This window comes from Rhipicephalus sanguineus, chromosome 1 (assembly GCF_013339695.2).
Source record: "Rhipicephalus sanguineus isolate Rsan-2018 chromosome 1, BIME_Rsan_1.4, whole genome shotgun sequence".
Lineage (NCBI taxonomy): Eukaryota > Metazoa > Arthropoda > Arachnida > Ixodida > Ixodidae > Rhipicephalus > Rhipicephalus sanguineus.
In genome coordinates this window covers 287973583-287989901 of record NC_051176.1, presented here as the reverse complement: position 1 = coordinate 287989901, position 16319 = coordinate 287973583, and the positions used below count along the sequence as shown (strand labels likewise).

The following is a 16319-nucleotide window of genomic DNA, read 5'->3' as shown; positions in this document are numbered from 1 at the left end:
ACCATGGTAGTTCACAGCCCCTCTGCCCCATTGTCACTGCTCACATGGTTGGCACACATTGCTAGCGTGCTTCCCGCTTGACCCTCGAGCTCTTCCTCACAGTTTGCGGGTCACAATGGATCTTTCACTGTAGGAAATTTGCTCAAACGTCGACTGCGTAGTTCATTCGTGTTCTGAGGGGTGGAATGGAATCTAAAGACAGGCATGTGAGGTTGGCAGAGTGGAGAATGTTGGAAAACTTGCTTGATTTCTATGAACACATGGCATGTGTGATGCTCACGTAAGGGTGTAGTTTTTTTGCATAAATTAAATAGGTAGACCAAACAATGGTATTAAATAGGTAGATCAAACAAAGGTTGAACAATGGTCCATCGTAACGATAATAGACAACTGCTGTTCATTGTGAGGCATAGAAGTTTTATGTTCCGGTCCAAGGCTTTTCGCATCAAAACCTCATGCTGTAGCTGAAAGGAAAGGACGCCATATTGTACACCTGTGTGACCCTGGGCGCTGTTGGACTGCTCAGGAATGATCTAGCTAAAGTAACAGTACAAATGCATTATATACCATATGACATGCATATTGCCATCCTTTTCTCCAGGCCAGGCAGCAATTCTTCTCTCACCAAGACTATGTAGAAAGAAACTCGTGAAAATTGCCACAAATGCCTTCAAGTATTGGCCCAATTTCCATAGGAGATATTGGATGCAGTATACCATCCAAAGAGCATTCTTTTATGACCTTCATGAACAGCTATAGCCAAAGACTACATGTTGCGTTGATGCAATATTTGCTTAGCATCTGCCATGCAAACTTGCACAGACTTTGATGTGGGCAAAGTATCGGAGACGGTGGAGCACATATTGTTGTTACCTGTACGATTGTGATTGGCACTTATTTACATCTTCATTAGCATTAATTAGCGCTAGGTTGACGAGTGTGCAGACTGAAGGATGTAGATGTAATAATGATAGGGTACAAGAGCCTTTATTGTCTTTAAAGTATAAGGTTATGTGCGTTTACCCACTTATTGAAAAGGTAGGAAATGTGATAACCACGGCTTCACAAAATTGAGATAACAGAACTGGAACTGTTGCAACATAAGTTAGGACTGATAAATTATTCTGTGAGCTCTGTATTTTAATTTTGCAATCATAAGTTCATTATTAGAAGTGAAGATGGCAAATTTTGCGCTATAACTTAGCACCTTAATTGTCAGTGTGTCACAGATTTTAATGTCTCTTTTCGTACCTTGGCTGCATTGGCTGAATAAACATTTCCTATGTTAGCATAATAAACAGCGCCAAGGATGGTGACAGAGAAATAATGGAACAGGATGATTGCACACAGTCTCAGTCCCTTGGCTGTTTAATAGCTTTGCTATCACACCAACTCACTCACCTGTACCTACTTTTGCTACTTTACGTCTCACTTCTTTAAACCACAGTGCAATTCATTTTTACCTTTAAATAATCATGTAGGCCCTGACAGACGCTGTTAATTGGTGCGTAAACCTTAAGGCAGTGTCAACATGTATGTTTTCTTTTTGCATGTTTTCTTGCTTACCAAGAATCTTCTTTCTGCAAGAGTGGTGCATTTGTCATTGAGAAAGGGTTTTTTTTTTCTTTCCCCTTCTCAATGTTCATTTCACAAAAATGGCACAGATTTTATTAGTGGCAAATCAGTTTACTTACCTCATTGTTAGTGAATTCGTTTTTTACATGTCATCAAAGCTGCGTCAAACATTTGTTTTCTGGTGTTCTGTCTTTCCACTATTAGTCTGTAGTGCTTACCTTGTCCACTGTCTTCTCCTCTTTCTTAATCCTTTTGTTTGACCACACTAAAATGCCTTATGTCAACTATAGCCAACTTGGCTAACAGAAAGTCTTAAAATTTTGGGCAGCTACGCACTAGTGGTGTGATAACTGAGGAAACAGTGGAGCCGGTGGCCTTCCCCTCCTCCTCACGCTCCCTTCCCTTTCTTACGCCTTGCTGTACTATGCTATGCATAACCTCTCCCATCCTCCTTTCTTTCCCACCCCTTGCTATCATACTATACATAGCTATGCTATGGTTTACCCTCTCTCCTCCTCCTTTCCATGCTCCTCACCCTCTCTTCCCTTTCCCACCCCCCTTGCTATGCTTTACCTTCTTCCCACCTCTCATCCTCCTCACTCACTTCTTTCCCACCACTTGCGATACTATATGTGGCTATGCTATGCTTCCACTTCACTTTGCACAGCTGGGTCGAGTTTTCAACGGTCGCCGGCCACGGACAGAACTCAAGCTTAATAAACAGCTCCGCTGTTAAAAGTTCACCCTCCTTTGCCCTCACCTGCCCTCCATCACCCTTGCAAGCTTTTTCAGCTATCATCCTCATCTCCATCAGGGTGAGGATGCCCTAGTAAACTACAGCACATTCTTATGAGGGTTGTTGTCTCCACCTACCATATCTTTCTATTACACCTGCTCAGTACCTCTTGAAGCCTGTAAATAAAACTGGTACTTTCTCAACCCATCTCCATATCTCGTTTGCATCACTTTGCTAAACTTTTTTTTTTCCACGATTTCCACCGACCATATCTTTCTATTGCACCTGCTCAGTACCTCTTGAAGCCTGTGACTAAAACTGGTGCTTTCTCAACCGATCTCCGTATCTCATTTGCATCACTTTGCTAAACTTTTTTTTCCACAATTCGATACACTGAATATTTGTGAGAAGGTTGAAGTAACTATCATGCAATATTTCTTTTTTTTTTTTTTTTCAGCAAGTCATTTTGTGACACCTGTACATAAGGTCTCTGTGGCAGTATTATTGGTGACTTGAAACTTAATAGACAATTTTTAAGTAAAGCTAGCCAGGGCACAAAAAAATAGTGCTGTGCTCGCAAACGTTTCTTGCAGTACACAAAGGTGCCAGAGTATTTTTTTAATGAAACCTGTGCATGGTTTTGTGTGGTTACCAGTAGCTAAAAAATGCAGGGGCAAATACTCCTCAAAAAGAATATGTATGCATACACCACTTGTGAAACTAGAGTATCTGGGGTGTTAAAATGATACCAAGGGCACACAGTGCTTAAACTTTTGTATATAGTTAATACTCTTTTTCTTTTTTGTCATGCTTGTTTTTGTTTTAAGTCCATATGTCTATTAAAATGAGCTGCCAATACATGGCTTTAGGGGCTTCCACAAGCTTAGGCTATCGGCCCAGCAGTTTTTGTGATGTACATTTCTCTATGAAATCAATAAAGAATTATGACTAGAAAAGAACAATATTGAAGTTCAGGCTCGCCTCCCCAATACTGTATTCTGAATCGTGCCTTTTGTGATGCAGCACGTTTGGTGTAAGGCATGCATGTCTTTGAAACCCTTGAAGTCCTGGAATTTTTTCTTTTCTTGAAGACCCTTGAATTTCTTGACATATGCATTCCTATAATGACTCTGGCCTGCTTTATATGGTAGATAAGCATTCATCTGGCCAATTCTCCCTTTTAGAAAGAATACATCAGTGAGAGTGCACGTCTTTGCTGTGTATGACTTCATGGAATTTGAAACCATACCGTGAACAGAGCCAAAGACACATGTTGGCACTCGGTGATGGCTCCCCTCTGGCATTTACCCTGCCTTCTTCTTGCCTTGTCTGATCGTTCGTGTCATTTCCCCACCTGTCGGTCAGCCTTCTTCCACATTCTCTTTGAACTTGCCTCCGGCCAACTACATAGTCTCGACCTCCAGCACTTATGCTACGTTTTTCCTCCTCTCCTCTGCGAGCACTTAGTGAACCTAGTGATGCTCAGTTGATATATGTGAATGTAATCAGCAGCTTAATGAATATCCACATGACACAGCCTTAGTTGAAAAAGATGGTTTGTGTGAGCCAGATACCAGAAGCAACAAGCTCTAACTTAGGCTGCTGGCATATAGTGATTGGCTCCCACGCACTGTTGTTACTGCTCCTTTTTTTACAGTAGAGCTGATTTTCGCTGTGCCGTTGCACGTTTGCAAAAACTATCATCATCGTGAATGGACTCTACCTTTCTAGCATGTGTAACGCAATAACTCGGCCGGGTCGTGTTCTCTTCATCTTCTGCTTCGCTCCACAAACATGTGCGCCCAGCGCATGCTCTCCCGCTGCACCATTTGTCCGGCGTTGGATGCAATAACTCTGATGGGCGGGAGAATTAGTACAGAGAGAAACAAAAAGAGGGAAATAAAAAGAAAGGGGAAAAAATAGAATGATAGAAAATAAAGAAATACACAGAGAAAGAGACAGAAACAAACACAAACAGAGAAAAAGAGAGAGCAAGACAGAAAGAGAAGGAAAGAGGAAGCGAGAAAGAGAGGGAAAATGGAGAGGGAAGAAAGCAAGAGAAACAAGGAAGGCCACCCAGCTCTGTTCCTTCAGGCTTGGCACCATTAGTGCGAAGCTGCCCTAATTTTTTTGTGTTCATTATGCGCATTATGCACATATATACCCCATAAAGTGGACGGGAGGATGACCACCGCCATAGCTCAGTGGTAGAGCATTGGACGCGTTATTCGAAGGTCGCAGGTTCAGTCCCTGCCGGCGGCAAGTTATCTTTTCGTCCACTTTACTTTCTTCACATTTATATCCTAATTACTACAAATAACATCCCCTTGGCATTATTGTCTGCTAGTTCACATTAATATTGTGTCTAACAAAGAAAAAACGAGCCCTTAAAGTCTTCTTTCCTGACTATACATAATTACACAATTATTGACAATTACATAATTACTTATCTATTAGTTTACTGCAAGTTGGCATCACTGAATTGCAGTGTGGAAAAAACAAACTGCTAGCAAACCATCATACGCCACAGTTGTATATCAAAAGCAGCTCTACATTGTTTTGTGCTTACTTTCAGCTGATCACCGTCATTCAACTTAACTTCAACAGTATTGGCCGCGAGATCGACCTATAGGTGGTAGCACCGTCGCTGCGTTAGTGTGGAGAGGCGGTCGGAGGCGCGTATACAAATGCACACAGCGGGGCTTCGTTGTGAGCGGTTTGAGCCGACTGTCGGCGAAGAAAGTGCGTTGATTGCTGCTTACTGGTAATATATATGTACACTCCTCATTGTTGAATCGATGCACGAAGATCATCCAACGTTCTTAATACAGTAGAACCCCGCTGATACGTTTTTGAAGGGACCGTAGGAAATAAACGTAAGAGCCGAAAAACAGGAAAAACGGCAAAATATTTAGTGGTACAGAATTTTATTTCAATTCTTACGAGCAGCACGAAAATTGGCGCGCTCAGCCACGATCTAGTCGATGGATAGAAACGCGGAGCTTAGGACGGCCTCATCCACAGAAATGTAATCAACGTATGCGATTTTTTTAACACCAACAGCTGTAGGCATGAAAGAACTAAGCACACGCAATCACGACCGGCGCGGCGAGTCCGACCGCGAACCGCACGCACGACCATGCGAGCTCCAACCAGCTCGAACTCCTCCGTTCTCCGACAAATAACGATGATGATGAGTCTACGCCAACGCGATGGCAGAAGTGAATGCCAATCTCGAAGGCCTTGCTTTCGCAAGCAATTACGTCATACACGCCATGTTTGTGCAATGCAAATCTCAGAGGCTATGCTTTTGCCAATAGTAAATGCCAATCTCGAAGGCCTTGCTTTCGCGAGCAGTTACGTCATAGACGCCATCTTTGCAATTCGAATCTCGAAGGCCATGCTTTTGTTTGCATCAGTTGAAAGATTCTGTTGCTTGCCCCTCTCATGCGGCTAATATTACGGTCAAACGAGGCCAAGCTGCGTGAAAATGCACCATGGCCGCTCTCTTTGGTAGTCACTCGGTCGGCTCCGGGCGCACCTCGCGACGTATCATACGGGAACGGTCCGACAGTTACGACGTAACAGCGGGGTTCCCAATACATTGTATCCTATGGGAGCTATGCCGGGACCGGCGGAAAACGACGTAACAGCCGGGAAAGAAAGGCAAAGGAAGGCACAACACGTAACAACGGGGTTCTACTGTACTAGTGAGAGAAGCGCAATCTGCCGATGAAAGGGACGCTCGCCCTGGTTGACAGTCTGCGCTTATGCACTATATGACGTTTTTTGTTTACGTGTTTACCTTGTGTTCTGTGTACTACACACTGATGTAGCACGGCTGAACTACTTAAGTGTTTACTTCTTGTTCATTTGTATACCAGCCCATATTCCTGTGCAATGAGTTCAATAGCACTGTTCACGCGAATACGCATACGCTGGTAAGAGTTTAGCACAGAGCTTTCATCGACTGATTACGTGCATGACAGTGATGCAACAAAGGTCCGGTTATTTTATGGAGTAAGTGCCTTTTTTCTCTTCAAAATAATAATGGCCGCTGCCTTCCATCAATTTATAACTCCACACAAACGCTCAATATAATGTGAAAAAAAAAGGATGAGGCTTTGCGTGAAATTATGTGACATAAATGTAAGGCACGCCGTCGGGATTAATTTTAAACATCTGGGTCCTTTAAAGTGTACCTAAATCTGAGCACACGGGTGGTTCTGCATAAATTTTGCCCCGGGTTAAAATTGCGCGCGGCAACTCAGTTTTATCACTGCCTTGTCATCCCATTGTCTGTTTCTTTTCTTTTTAGAGACAGTTTGAGTACCAAAGTTTCAGACTTTACTCGATAGAAATATTTCGCTGTAGCGGGACCACGACCGTAAATTAAAAGGACATCTTAAGCGCAACTAAAGCTCATCATGAACTACAGTGCCACAGTTATGCACCTAACAACGTGAAAGTGCATGAGCCTCGTTTTTGTTTACCACCGAGTTGCTAAAACGCTGCATTCACACACTACTTATTGCTCCTCATGTTTAGCAATATACCAAGTGCACTTTACGGTGTGCTTGAACCAGAAAGCGGCGCCAACAGTGAAATGATTCTGGCGAACGAAGGGTGCGACACCAATACACAGCCCTCTCGAAAGTCGCACTCACTGATCTTATTACAATGCGCATGCAGCCGAGCAAGCCCATTTGCTTCTGTACACCATGTTAGGTATACATACGAGCAGTTAAATCGCGCTAACAGAACAGAACAAACCGCCCTTTGAGAACGTGCCGGACGTACGCGCACATGCAAGCACGACGTGGCTAGCAGGCGACGCAGGGAGCAATCCACACTAGGCGCGCTTCAGCCAGTAGCCGCCAGGCGGCGACTCCGCTCGATCTCGCGGCCAATAGACAAATTAGCTACATACTCCAAATTGATAAAGTTGTGAGAACTGTTGCAAGTGCATGCTGGAAGGAAACAATCAAGAGTAACAGCCCAAGGTTTCTTCCATGCATTGGGAACCATCCAGAGAACATTTTAAACTGCTACTGGCGTTTTTTGATGGTTCATTGGGGCGGGGGGGGGGGGGGGGTTACTCTATTACATGGTTGCTCTTTTCACGGTTACACTTTTTGAAGTAACTTATTTAACTGCACAGACCAACTAAAAACTGCCTGTTTCTTGGTGTGCTTTGCCAAAGCTGGAAAACAATACCTGTAGGCTTGAAGCATCACGTTCCATTGCTGGAAATTTTTGTGCAAGCTTTTTTCTTAGGTACAGGCACACTCTAGCAATAATCAGTGGAAGGCTACCAGTCTGAGCCTCCATTTTGGTCAATTATCTGGCAGTCAGCTTAAACTCTTATTGGGTTTCTCACGATGACAGAGCTGAAGTAAACGGTTGAGTATACGCCACTGTGCTAATACATGTATTAGCATGAGTAAAAATGGCGGGTTGCTGCATTTCTATTGCATCGCGTTGAAAGTAAGGTTGTGCACGCAGTCAGCAAAATTGTGATAAATTCCATTGGAATGTGTGTTATGCTCATGGGTAAGTTCCGGTTTTCTGTCCGAAGTGCTGCTTACTCTACTAGAGTGCTTATTTAGGCCTGTTGGTACATGTTCAACGAAACAAGAAACGGCGCAAAACACAGGACAGTGAAAGAGACGGACCAAGCGCTGACTTGCAAGTCAGCGCTTGGTCCCTCTTTCACTGTCCTGTGTTTCGCACCATTTCTCATTTCACTGCTTACTGTATATTTGGCTGGTTCGCACCATGCTTGAATTGACTTGCAGTTACGCTGAGCTCTCTTGAGATGGAGCTAGAGAAAGCCTCACCCTGCCGAACTTTCAGCTTCTCCGAAAGCGGAGAATTACTCCTGATCAGAGATTGTCAGGTCCGACGCACTTCCTGGTCGAAGGCGAGTGCTCCTTGAAGCACTCTGAATGAATCAGCTAATGTTCAGGGTGTGCTCAATGACCAGCTGCATTTTGGGCTGCACTCAAAAGCAACCAGTCAAAGCTTGCTATAACTGGAGTTTTGTAAAATATGCCTCACACCCTAAATAGTTTAATAGCATTGTCACAGCGACTTCATTGTTTCAAAACATGCAGCTCAGTAACGATTCTGTCTGGCCTCTGCAGGATCACATGGTGTATTTTCGCAAGTTACAATGGGAGACAAGAATGTCGTCGAGTTTTACACGAAGCTGGGCTTCCTCGAAATAGCTTTACCAGACTTTCTGCACGATGACACCTTCTTCCTTGGCCGGACCTTCTAGCCCAGAGGATGTTCCTACAGTGCAGCATACTGTATAGACATCACAACTGTGGCAAGGGCTATTCCAAGGAGACTCATCCCACTCGGGTTTTGTTTAGATATACACCATGTAAATAAATTTTTAATAATTTCTTTCTCTACTTTCTCTTTGTTGTGTGAACCTCTATGAAACATTATTAAATATGTGCAAACTACAGGTAGAAAACGAAAAAAAAAAACTGCATCTCGTATTGTTGTTTTTTACATGCTGGCAACCTAAAAAAGTTTGGTTGAAGAGCAGAATACCAATATGATTATAAGGAACATTGTAAAGGGAGACTGGGTAATATGTGACCACCGGAAGTCCTCGTAAAGTGAGCTTAGATGTAGGTACATGGCCATTTTAGATCTCACCCTCATCAAAATTCAGCAGCCATGGCTGGGAATAAAATCCATGCCCTTCTGCTTAGCACTGAAATGCCATAGCTAGTGAACCACCACGCCACCCGAAATCCACGGCTTGGCTAAGAGAAACTACACCTTGGTGGAATGCCCCTGGAGGTCCAGGGCAAAGAAAGGCAAAAGTGGGTTGCCAACACCGTGGTATTGAATAGTAGATCAGTAGGCTAATTTGAACTGTGACCTAAGTAGGCACTTTCTTTAGTCCACTGCACACATACTTCCATAAAGGTGTTTAAACTTTGCCTTTGCAGCAGTTGAAAGTACAACGTCTACAATGGAATAATTGCTGTCATGAGCATCCACAATGCATGAAACGAAAGTGCCCTCCCTATACAGCCAGCTGTACTCTGAACCTCCTGTGGGAACCCGAAACCTTGCCACTGACCGGCCAGTGTTTTTGATGAGCCTCTGCTCGATGACGACCCGCAGTTCAGCGAGCCCTGTGCCGTCAATGCATGAAATAGGTATACACTCCCGTCCGTTCTCAGGCAACGCCGATGACAATAAGTCGACCTTGTTTCCCACTTCAATAATGCTGTCGAGAAGCTTAGGCGGCACACCTATTTTGTCCAATGTCTCGAGAACGTTACTGCGCTGAGCATCGCGGTCGGGGTGGCTCAGGTCGAGTACATGCACGATGACATCTGCGAGAACGACATCCTCGAGTGTGGACGCGAAGGATGCCACCAGAGTCGTTGGTATGTCCGAGATGAAGCCGACAGTGTCCATGTAGAGAACACACTTCAGCATGTTCAGTCGACCCGCATGCGCAGTGACGTCAAGCGTGGCAAAGAGCTGGTCACGCGGCTGCAGACGATCGTCGTCCGTGAGTCGTTTAATGAGCGCAGTCTTTCCGGCGTTCGTGTATCCAACGACGGCCACAGTCGGGAACTCCAGCTGGCGTCTCTTCTTACGCAACAGGCTACGCTCTCCCTTCAGTTCCACCAGTTGCCTGCGCAGTGCCCCTTCGCGGGTCTGCAGCTGCTGCTGCTGTCGCTCGTAGTAGGTCTGGCCAGTGCCAAACGTATTGCGGCCTGTACCCTTGTGCAGATGCCAGATACGGGCGCGGTAGTACGGTATCTCGGCAAGAGCGATCTGCAGCTTGGCTTCTTTCGTGCGAGCATGGTTGCGAAATATATTCAGCACCACAGTGTACCTGTCGTAAATGGGCAGGCGAAAGAACTCCTGAAGCGCTGCGTGCTGGACGCCTGTAAGGATATCGAAATTGATGAAAATGGCAGTGGCGGACTTCTCCTTCACGCTGTCCCGAATTCTTTCCAGGTTTCCCGACTTGAATATTAGCTTCCTCATGTCGTTGTCAGTCTTAAGCGTCAGCCTTCCCGCGGCTTTCCATCCCGGTAACGTTTCCAACAAGGCGACCGCTTCAGCAAGCTGCAAAGCGGTGGTAGTGTCCGTCCTCAACCGGCGCCCCTTTTTAATTCGAGGCTGCACTATAAGAACATCATGACCCACACGTGGCAAGTTGAGCAGGGCAAACTTGGGCTGCTGCTCTACATAGGAGCTGCTCTGCACATATTTTTCGAACTCTATGCAATCGGTTTCGGTAAAATTTCGTGCGGTAATTAGCGAGTTATTTGTTCGGTGCGCACACAACTTGGATCCAAGCGCTGGAGAAAACTGGCGGCGAGAACAGGGATGCAGCGTAATTAAACAAACGCGTCTTGAAATAAATGAGACATTAGGAAGTATCACCATTGTGAGAGGCTGCGGGCACTAGTCGGACCCGAGCAAAATGGTTCGCATAATGGACTTACATGTGCACAATTCACATCCCTTTCACAACCTCTCCTCCAAGCCGTAAACACCACGGGACACCAACCAAAGAAGACCGCGCGGCGCAAGGCTGATTGTGATCACATGGGCCACACAGGGCTGGGGCCACATCCAGCCACACGCCACACAATGTGACAGAACTGACACAACACCTAGACCACCTAGACTGCCAGTGTTCTGTGGACTGCCTAGACCATTGCCGATTCTTAAACACATGGCCTTAACATGATCAACTAGCCACTGTAATCAGGCTCTTCTCCGACCGGTCACCGGATGGATGGATTGGATTGTCGGTGTTGTCGGCTATGTCAGTTATGTCCACGTGGCACGCGACCAAAGCATATGCCCAAAGCAGCGCCTCAGAGAATACCTACGAGGCTAACTGCCACCATAGTGAATTTTTCCTTCCTAAAGTGCATAGAGTTAATATAATATTAACTCTATGCTAAAGTGCCTCGATACCAGCGCCGCCGGACATCGAGGCCCTATTACTGCTATTACAGCTTCTTCTCTCCTACACCTTGATGTCTTCTATATGGTGTCTACCATTATCTTCTATCTCCATGCGTTCTAGCCTCTCTAGCCTGGGGTGCAATCGCGGAACGATGCTATTCCCGATTCCAATGCCATATTCTATGCTATTCTTATCATCCACCACTCGCGGCTGGCTGATCGCGTTGATAACGCGGACCGACCGTCGTTCTGACCAATGGCCAAGCGCAAAAAGCACGAAAAGCATTGGAATAAAAAATAGAATCGTTCCGCGATAGCACCCCTGGAGCCGAAAACGTGGCTTTTTTTTTTGTCAGAGTCTGACGGCATGCGCTACCGGTACTTCAGCACACCGGTCTACTGCAGCGTCATCTGTTGTTACAGCCTAGAGCCATTTTTTGTGAACGGAGATACACAGCTTCCGATAGTTGCAGTGGTTGCAGTTTCTGCGTCTGCGTTTGTTTTGCATGCCCATGCGAAACTCGCTGACTGCTTGCTCCCTGCTGTTTTTCATGCCGCCTACGCAAATTTTTGTGTGGACATCTCCATGGCACACGCAGTGTTTGCGAAAGCCTGCCTTTTATTCATAGTAGTTCTTACAGAACGATTAAAACTCCGGACTCCGTCAGATCGAACAATATTATCGCGAAACGCGAAGCCCTTAGCTGCATTCCTGCACTTGGCGCTCATTTGTGAAACAAATGCCCAAAGAAATATGGCAGCATTCGTCATAGAGCGTTATTCTTTTCTTTAGCAAAACCTGGCGACCACTCTTCTGGCTGCAGTAGAAGCGATCGAATGCGCCTGCAACCCACCTGACGCGGTGAAGGCGATCCTTCCGAATGTCCTCGTGTGTTTCATCATAACTTCCAAAATACTGACTACTGTAGTGACAGTCCATATGACCCATACACATACAGTATGAAACCCTATGGTGACTAGAGTGACCTAGAATAGGGGGAGTGTCCAAAGCGCCGCGCGAATACATGGGAGGAGCGAGGGCCTTTTGCGGTGAACTCCCGCGCCGCGGCGCTACCATGCCGGACCCGTGGGCTTTCTCCGCGGCGCAAGCCGCGTCAAAGTGGCGAGCGTCTGCTACGCGCGTGATATTTTGGCCGCTATTAGCTAAAGTTGCGGAAATTTTGGCAATATTTAATTCTGCGTCACTGCAACATAATACTGCAGCGACTAATCACACAGAGAACGCGTTTGTTAGTTTGTGTGTTGTGAAACGGGGATTTTGTATATAGGATGGTTTGTCACCGCATTGGTCCACACTTTCGTGGCTGTTTGAGGAACGCATCCTGCGCGCACTTTATCGTGAGAAAAGGCGCTTAACTTACTTTCGTGTGGAATGACGAACGTAAACTTGCTGCAGGAGAGAATAAACTGGAGATAACCAGGAGAACGTAGCACATATTCACGTATTAACTAGCTCATGCATGCTAACGCGTTTGCACCCTTCATATCCTATCTTTTATTTCGTGCATTCGATTTGTTTTACAAGGCTGCCTCCAGCGCTCTGTTGTTTCAAGCCATTTCATGCGAAGCCGGACGTGTCAGTCGGCTTGGCCGCGGCAAGCCAGTGACATGTCCATAGAGCCAATGGGGACGAAAATTTGGACCCGATGGTAGCGCCGTCTGGATTCTAACGGTAGTTGCAAAAACAATTAAAAATGTTATCTTGCTCTCAACAGAAAAAAGCTTTTATCATTTTTCACATGCAATTTAGTTTTAAGAACTACGAATATTGTTCGTAGATTTTATAGCTCTGTATAAAATGAAATATGTTTGAAACGCACAAGGGCGCTTTGATATGGCGGCTGGCGTTCCGCATAGCAGACGATGCCGTCGTCGTCTGCTTCTGCGTCGCCGCTGTCCCCCGCTCACTCCGGCAGCCCCCTCTCCACCCTACCTTATTTTTTTGGCAGCGTCTCCTGCGCCGCGCGGCGCAGCAGCCAGCCCCACACAGAAGTGGCTCCTGCGCCGCACGGAAGTGACGTCACTTTAAATATTATTACTTAAAGCTATTTGAATGTATAAATTATTATATAATAATACGTTAAATTTACAAAAATATTACTAAACAAGTGTTTTACGAGTCAATTAGCCTACATTTGTTAATTAAGCACATATCGCAAGCATTTTAAATACAGGGGGCGCCATGGGCGCTGCGCCTGCGAAAGGTAGTCAGGTAGTGGCAGAGATGGTAGCTGCGATGTATGGTGGTGGTAACAACCTTATTGAAAACTCCGGCAAATTCGTGGCCTGGGCCTAGGCCGCCCCCAAGGAGGACCGAAGACTTTGTGTCGTCGTTGCCTGAAAGGATTGCAGGATGCCCAGTTGATCCTGGAGGTTGGAGCTAGCGCGGCCGTCCACCGCGCCGCAGCTTCATCCGAGTGTGTGCACCATAAAGTTTCTCAGTGTGAAGTGTGGATTATTGTTGTTGGACGTACTGCATTTTCTAGATTGCAATGCCAAGCGTGTTGTTGTGGAAGGTGAAAGTGTCGTTGCCGCTGAGTTTTGCTTGTCGCGAAGGGCAAGGTCGACGATGAAATAAATGCTTTTGCACAGTTCGCGTGTGAATGTCCGCACGCACATGCATGAAACCCCACTGCGTCTGCGAAGTGTACTTACGAAGCCTGTGATCTCCGAAGGCCAAAGCTACTGCATTGCAGGCTGTTTTGCTAAGTGAGAAAACGTACGGCCGTTCTCATCCGTTGCTACGGAAATGCTCCCGTGCTGTTTTGTAGGTAGATGGGCTAATGCAGTTGGCACTTGCCCTTGGGTATCGTTTATCAAGTGCTAATCGCCTATAGCATTACTTTGGCACGTCAGTATTTTGAAGCGGCCTGCCGGTTACCTCGTCAGGTGGTGACGGTATGTTGAGCGACATAAAAAAAGTTTCCTGTTGCATATTCGGCGTGGCTACGTTGCAGTCCGCCTTTTTGTCATCAAAACTTTGATAAACCGTGGAAATCAACATTCCTGACGCGTGTGCCGGAGAAACTGATGCAGCCAGCTGCATTTGAACTTTTCGTGTCCTCCTGCGTCTCTCCGATTAAGAGCATTAATTCGCAAAACACTTTATCATAATAAATATAATAAATATAGCCAATTCTGCGAGGGTCATCATCAAGGGCCTGTGGACAGGACCACCAGCAGCAAGTCAGGCGGACGGGAGGCCGATGAGGAGGCGCAAATGTAAAAACAATAGTAGCGCGACCAAAAAAAGTAAATAAATAAAACAAACTGCGAAGGGGCTCGAACCAGCGACCTTACCCGTCCTTTATGTGCTGCGCTAGCTAACTACGCCACAGCTGCCGATCAGTTCGGAGGGTTTAACAAGCCGGTTTTGTATTGTAGTCACGCTGGACGTAACTAACATTTTTCATTTTTACGTCTGGACGTAACTTTCACAGCTTCTATTGTTACGTCTAGACGTAACGCTAGACACTCCCGACTATTCAAACCATATACTATTATTCAAACGAAGCGCCAAACCGGAAAAGTGCATGACGTCACATCCGTGCGGCGCAGCAGCCGTTTCTGTGTGGGGGTGGCTCGTGCGCCGCGCGGCGCAGCAGTCTCTGCCTATTTTTTTTCGTTTCCATAATGTACACTGTAGTCAATTACTCATTAGGTACTCACAAGTATCTTGCATACTTACTTTAGTAGGGCAGTGCTGCCGCATACAGGCCGAGCGAAATGACAACGCTGATCACACAAACCTGCTGCAATAAATTATTTTATTGCGACTTTATCGATGGTTACACAAAATGAAGGACACGTAAGTAGCGTTTTAGCATGTATACCAGCGAATAACATGCATGCATAAGCGTTTATATGCAAAGAAGGTACGTACTACGCATAGCCCACCACAGATGTCCGGAGCACAGAAGCTGTCCAGCGTTGGATGATAAATAGATCCAACTGCACGAAGCCTTCGTTGGTATAAGAAAGGTATACCGCTAAAGTTCCTGCACTTCTGCTGCTCAAGATGTCGCACCACTTCGTTCACAGTATTCAGCAAACTGTCTGTAACTGATGTGAACATATCCGCGTCCCTTCCACGGCCACCAGTGCGGCGTGACTTCTGTTTTCTGGTTTGCGCTGCCACAAAAGTGCGTCACTTTCAAATTTTTTTAGCCTTCGCGCTATACACGCTTCTGACAGCATAAAATTTAATGAGGAACGGTTTTTTGTGCATACTGACCTGAAGTCTTACTAATAAAATCGGCGAAAAAAAGGCTTAGATGGCGTTTCGATTACCGCTGCCGGCGGTGCGCTGTCGTCGTTTCGATGGGGGCGACACCTGAAGGCCCGGACGTGAAGCTCGCATGATGCCACCGGCTTGGCCGCGGTACCAAAAGTAAAAAATTACTCGCGTAACTTGCGTCTCGTTGACTTGGTATACACGAAAATTGGCACGGATAGGCACGAATGTGCGTATGCCCAACACGACCGATAGGTCATGGGATCACTAACTTGACATGCTTGCCATCTGCGTAACGACTAACAATAATAATATGGTGTGTGGCGCGCAAACCCGCTTTCTGTAGCCAGAAATAATTCTGACGATGTGTGTGGTCTGACGATTTGTTTCCGTCAGGTTATAAAAAACTTGATGGTCACCAATATCGATGTCAACATGTTAGAGTTACCCATACATCTTGAAGAACTGACCGCATAGGTAAAATGTATGCCAAAATAATACATGAAAAAAAAAAAAAACGTGGCCCCCTTATGCATTCGCCTGAGATGACTCGAAAACGAAAGCCATCTTTTTCGTCAGTCGATGCATTGAACCTCCCTCGCCCGTCTGAAAGCTTTCTGCACATAACGTGGTTTCGGACTGCCGACAGGATCGAAGGCATTGCAAGCTTTCTGCACCTCATCTGCTTTTACATTGCCTTCGTGATCGGCCCCCGATCACGGAGGCAATGTAAATCAGGTGAGGTGCAGAACGATCACGGAGGCAATGCAAAGCGACCATGTC

At 45.9% G+C, this 16319-nt stretch overlaps 2 protein-coding genes across 5 annotated transcripts in view; one reads left to right on the top strand and one right to left on the bottom strand.

Moving 5' to 3' along the window:
* The window catches only part of LOC119379212 (protein O-GlcNAcase), a 57122-nt gene extending 48403 nt beyond the window's left edge, over positions 1–8719 (top strand). For all 4 annotated transcript variants that reach the window (XM_037648438.2, XM_037648435.2, XM_037648436.2 and 1 more), the window contains one exon: positions 8458–8719. In XM_037648438.2, the coding sequence (XP_037504366.1) occupies positions 8458–8594 (137 nt within the window). In that variant the 3' untranslated portion in view covers positions 8595–8719. The remainder of the gene's footprint in view (positions 1–8457) is intronic.
* A 483-nt stretch (positions 8720–9202) lies between these two features.
* Positions 9203–11075, bottom strand: LOC119379213 (putative GTP-binding protein 6). Its single transcript, XM_037648439.2, has one exon. The coding sequence runs from the start codon at positions 10748–10750 to the stop codon at positions 9233–9235; it is 1518 nt and encodes a 505-aa protein (XP_037504367.1). The 5' UTR covers positions 10751–11075; the 3' UTR covers positions 9203–9232.
* Between the last annotated feature and the right edge of the window lie 5244 nt (positions 11076–16319).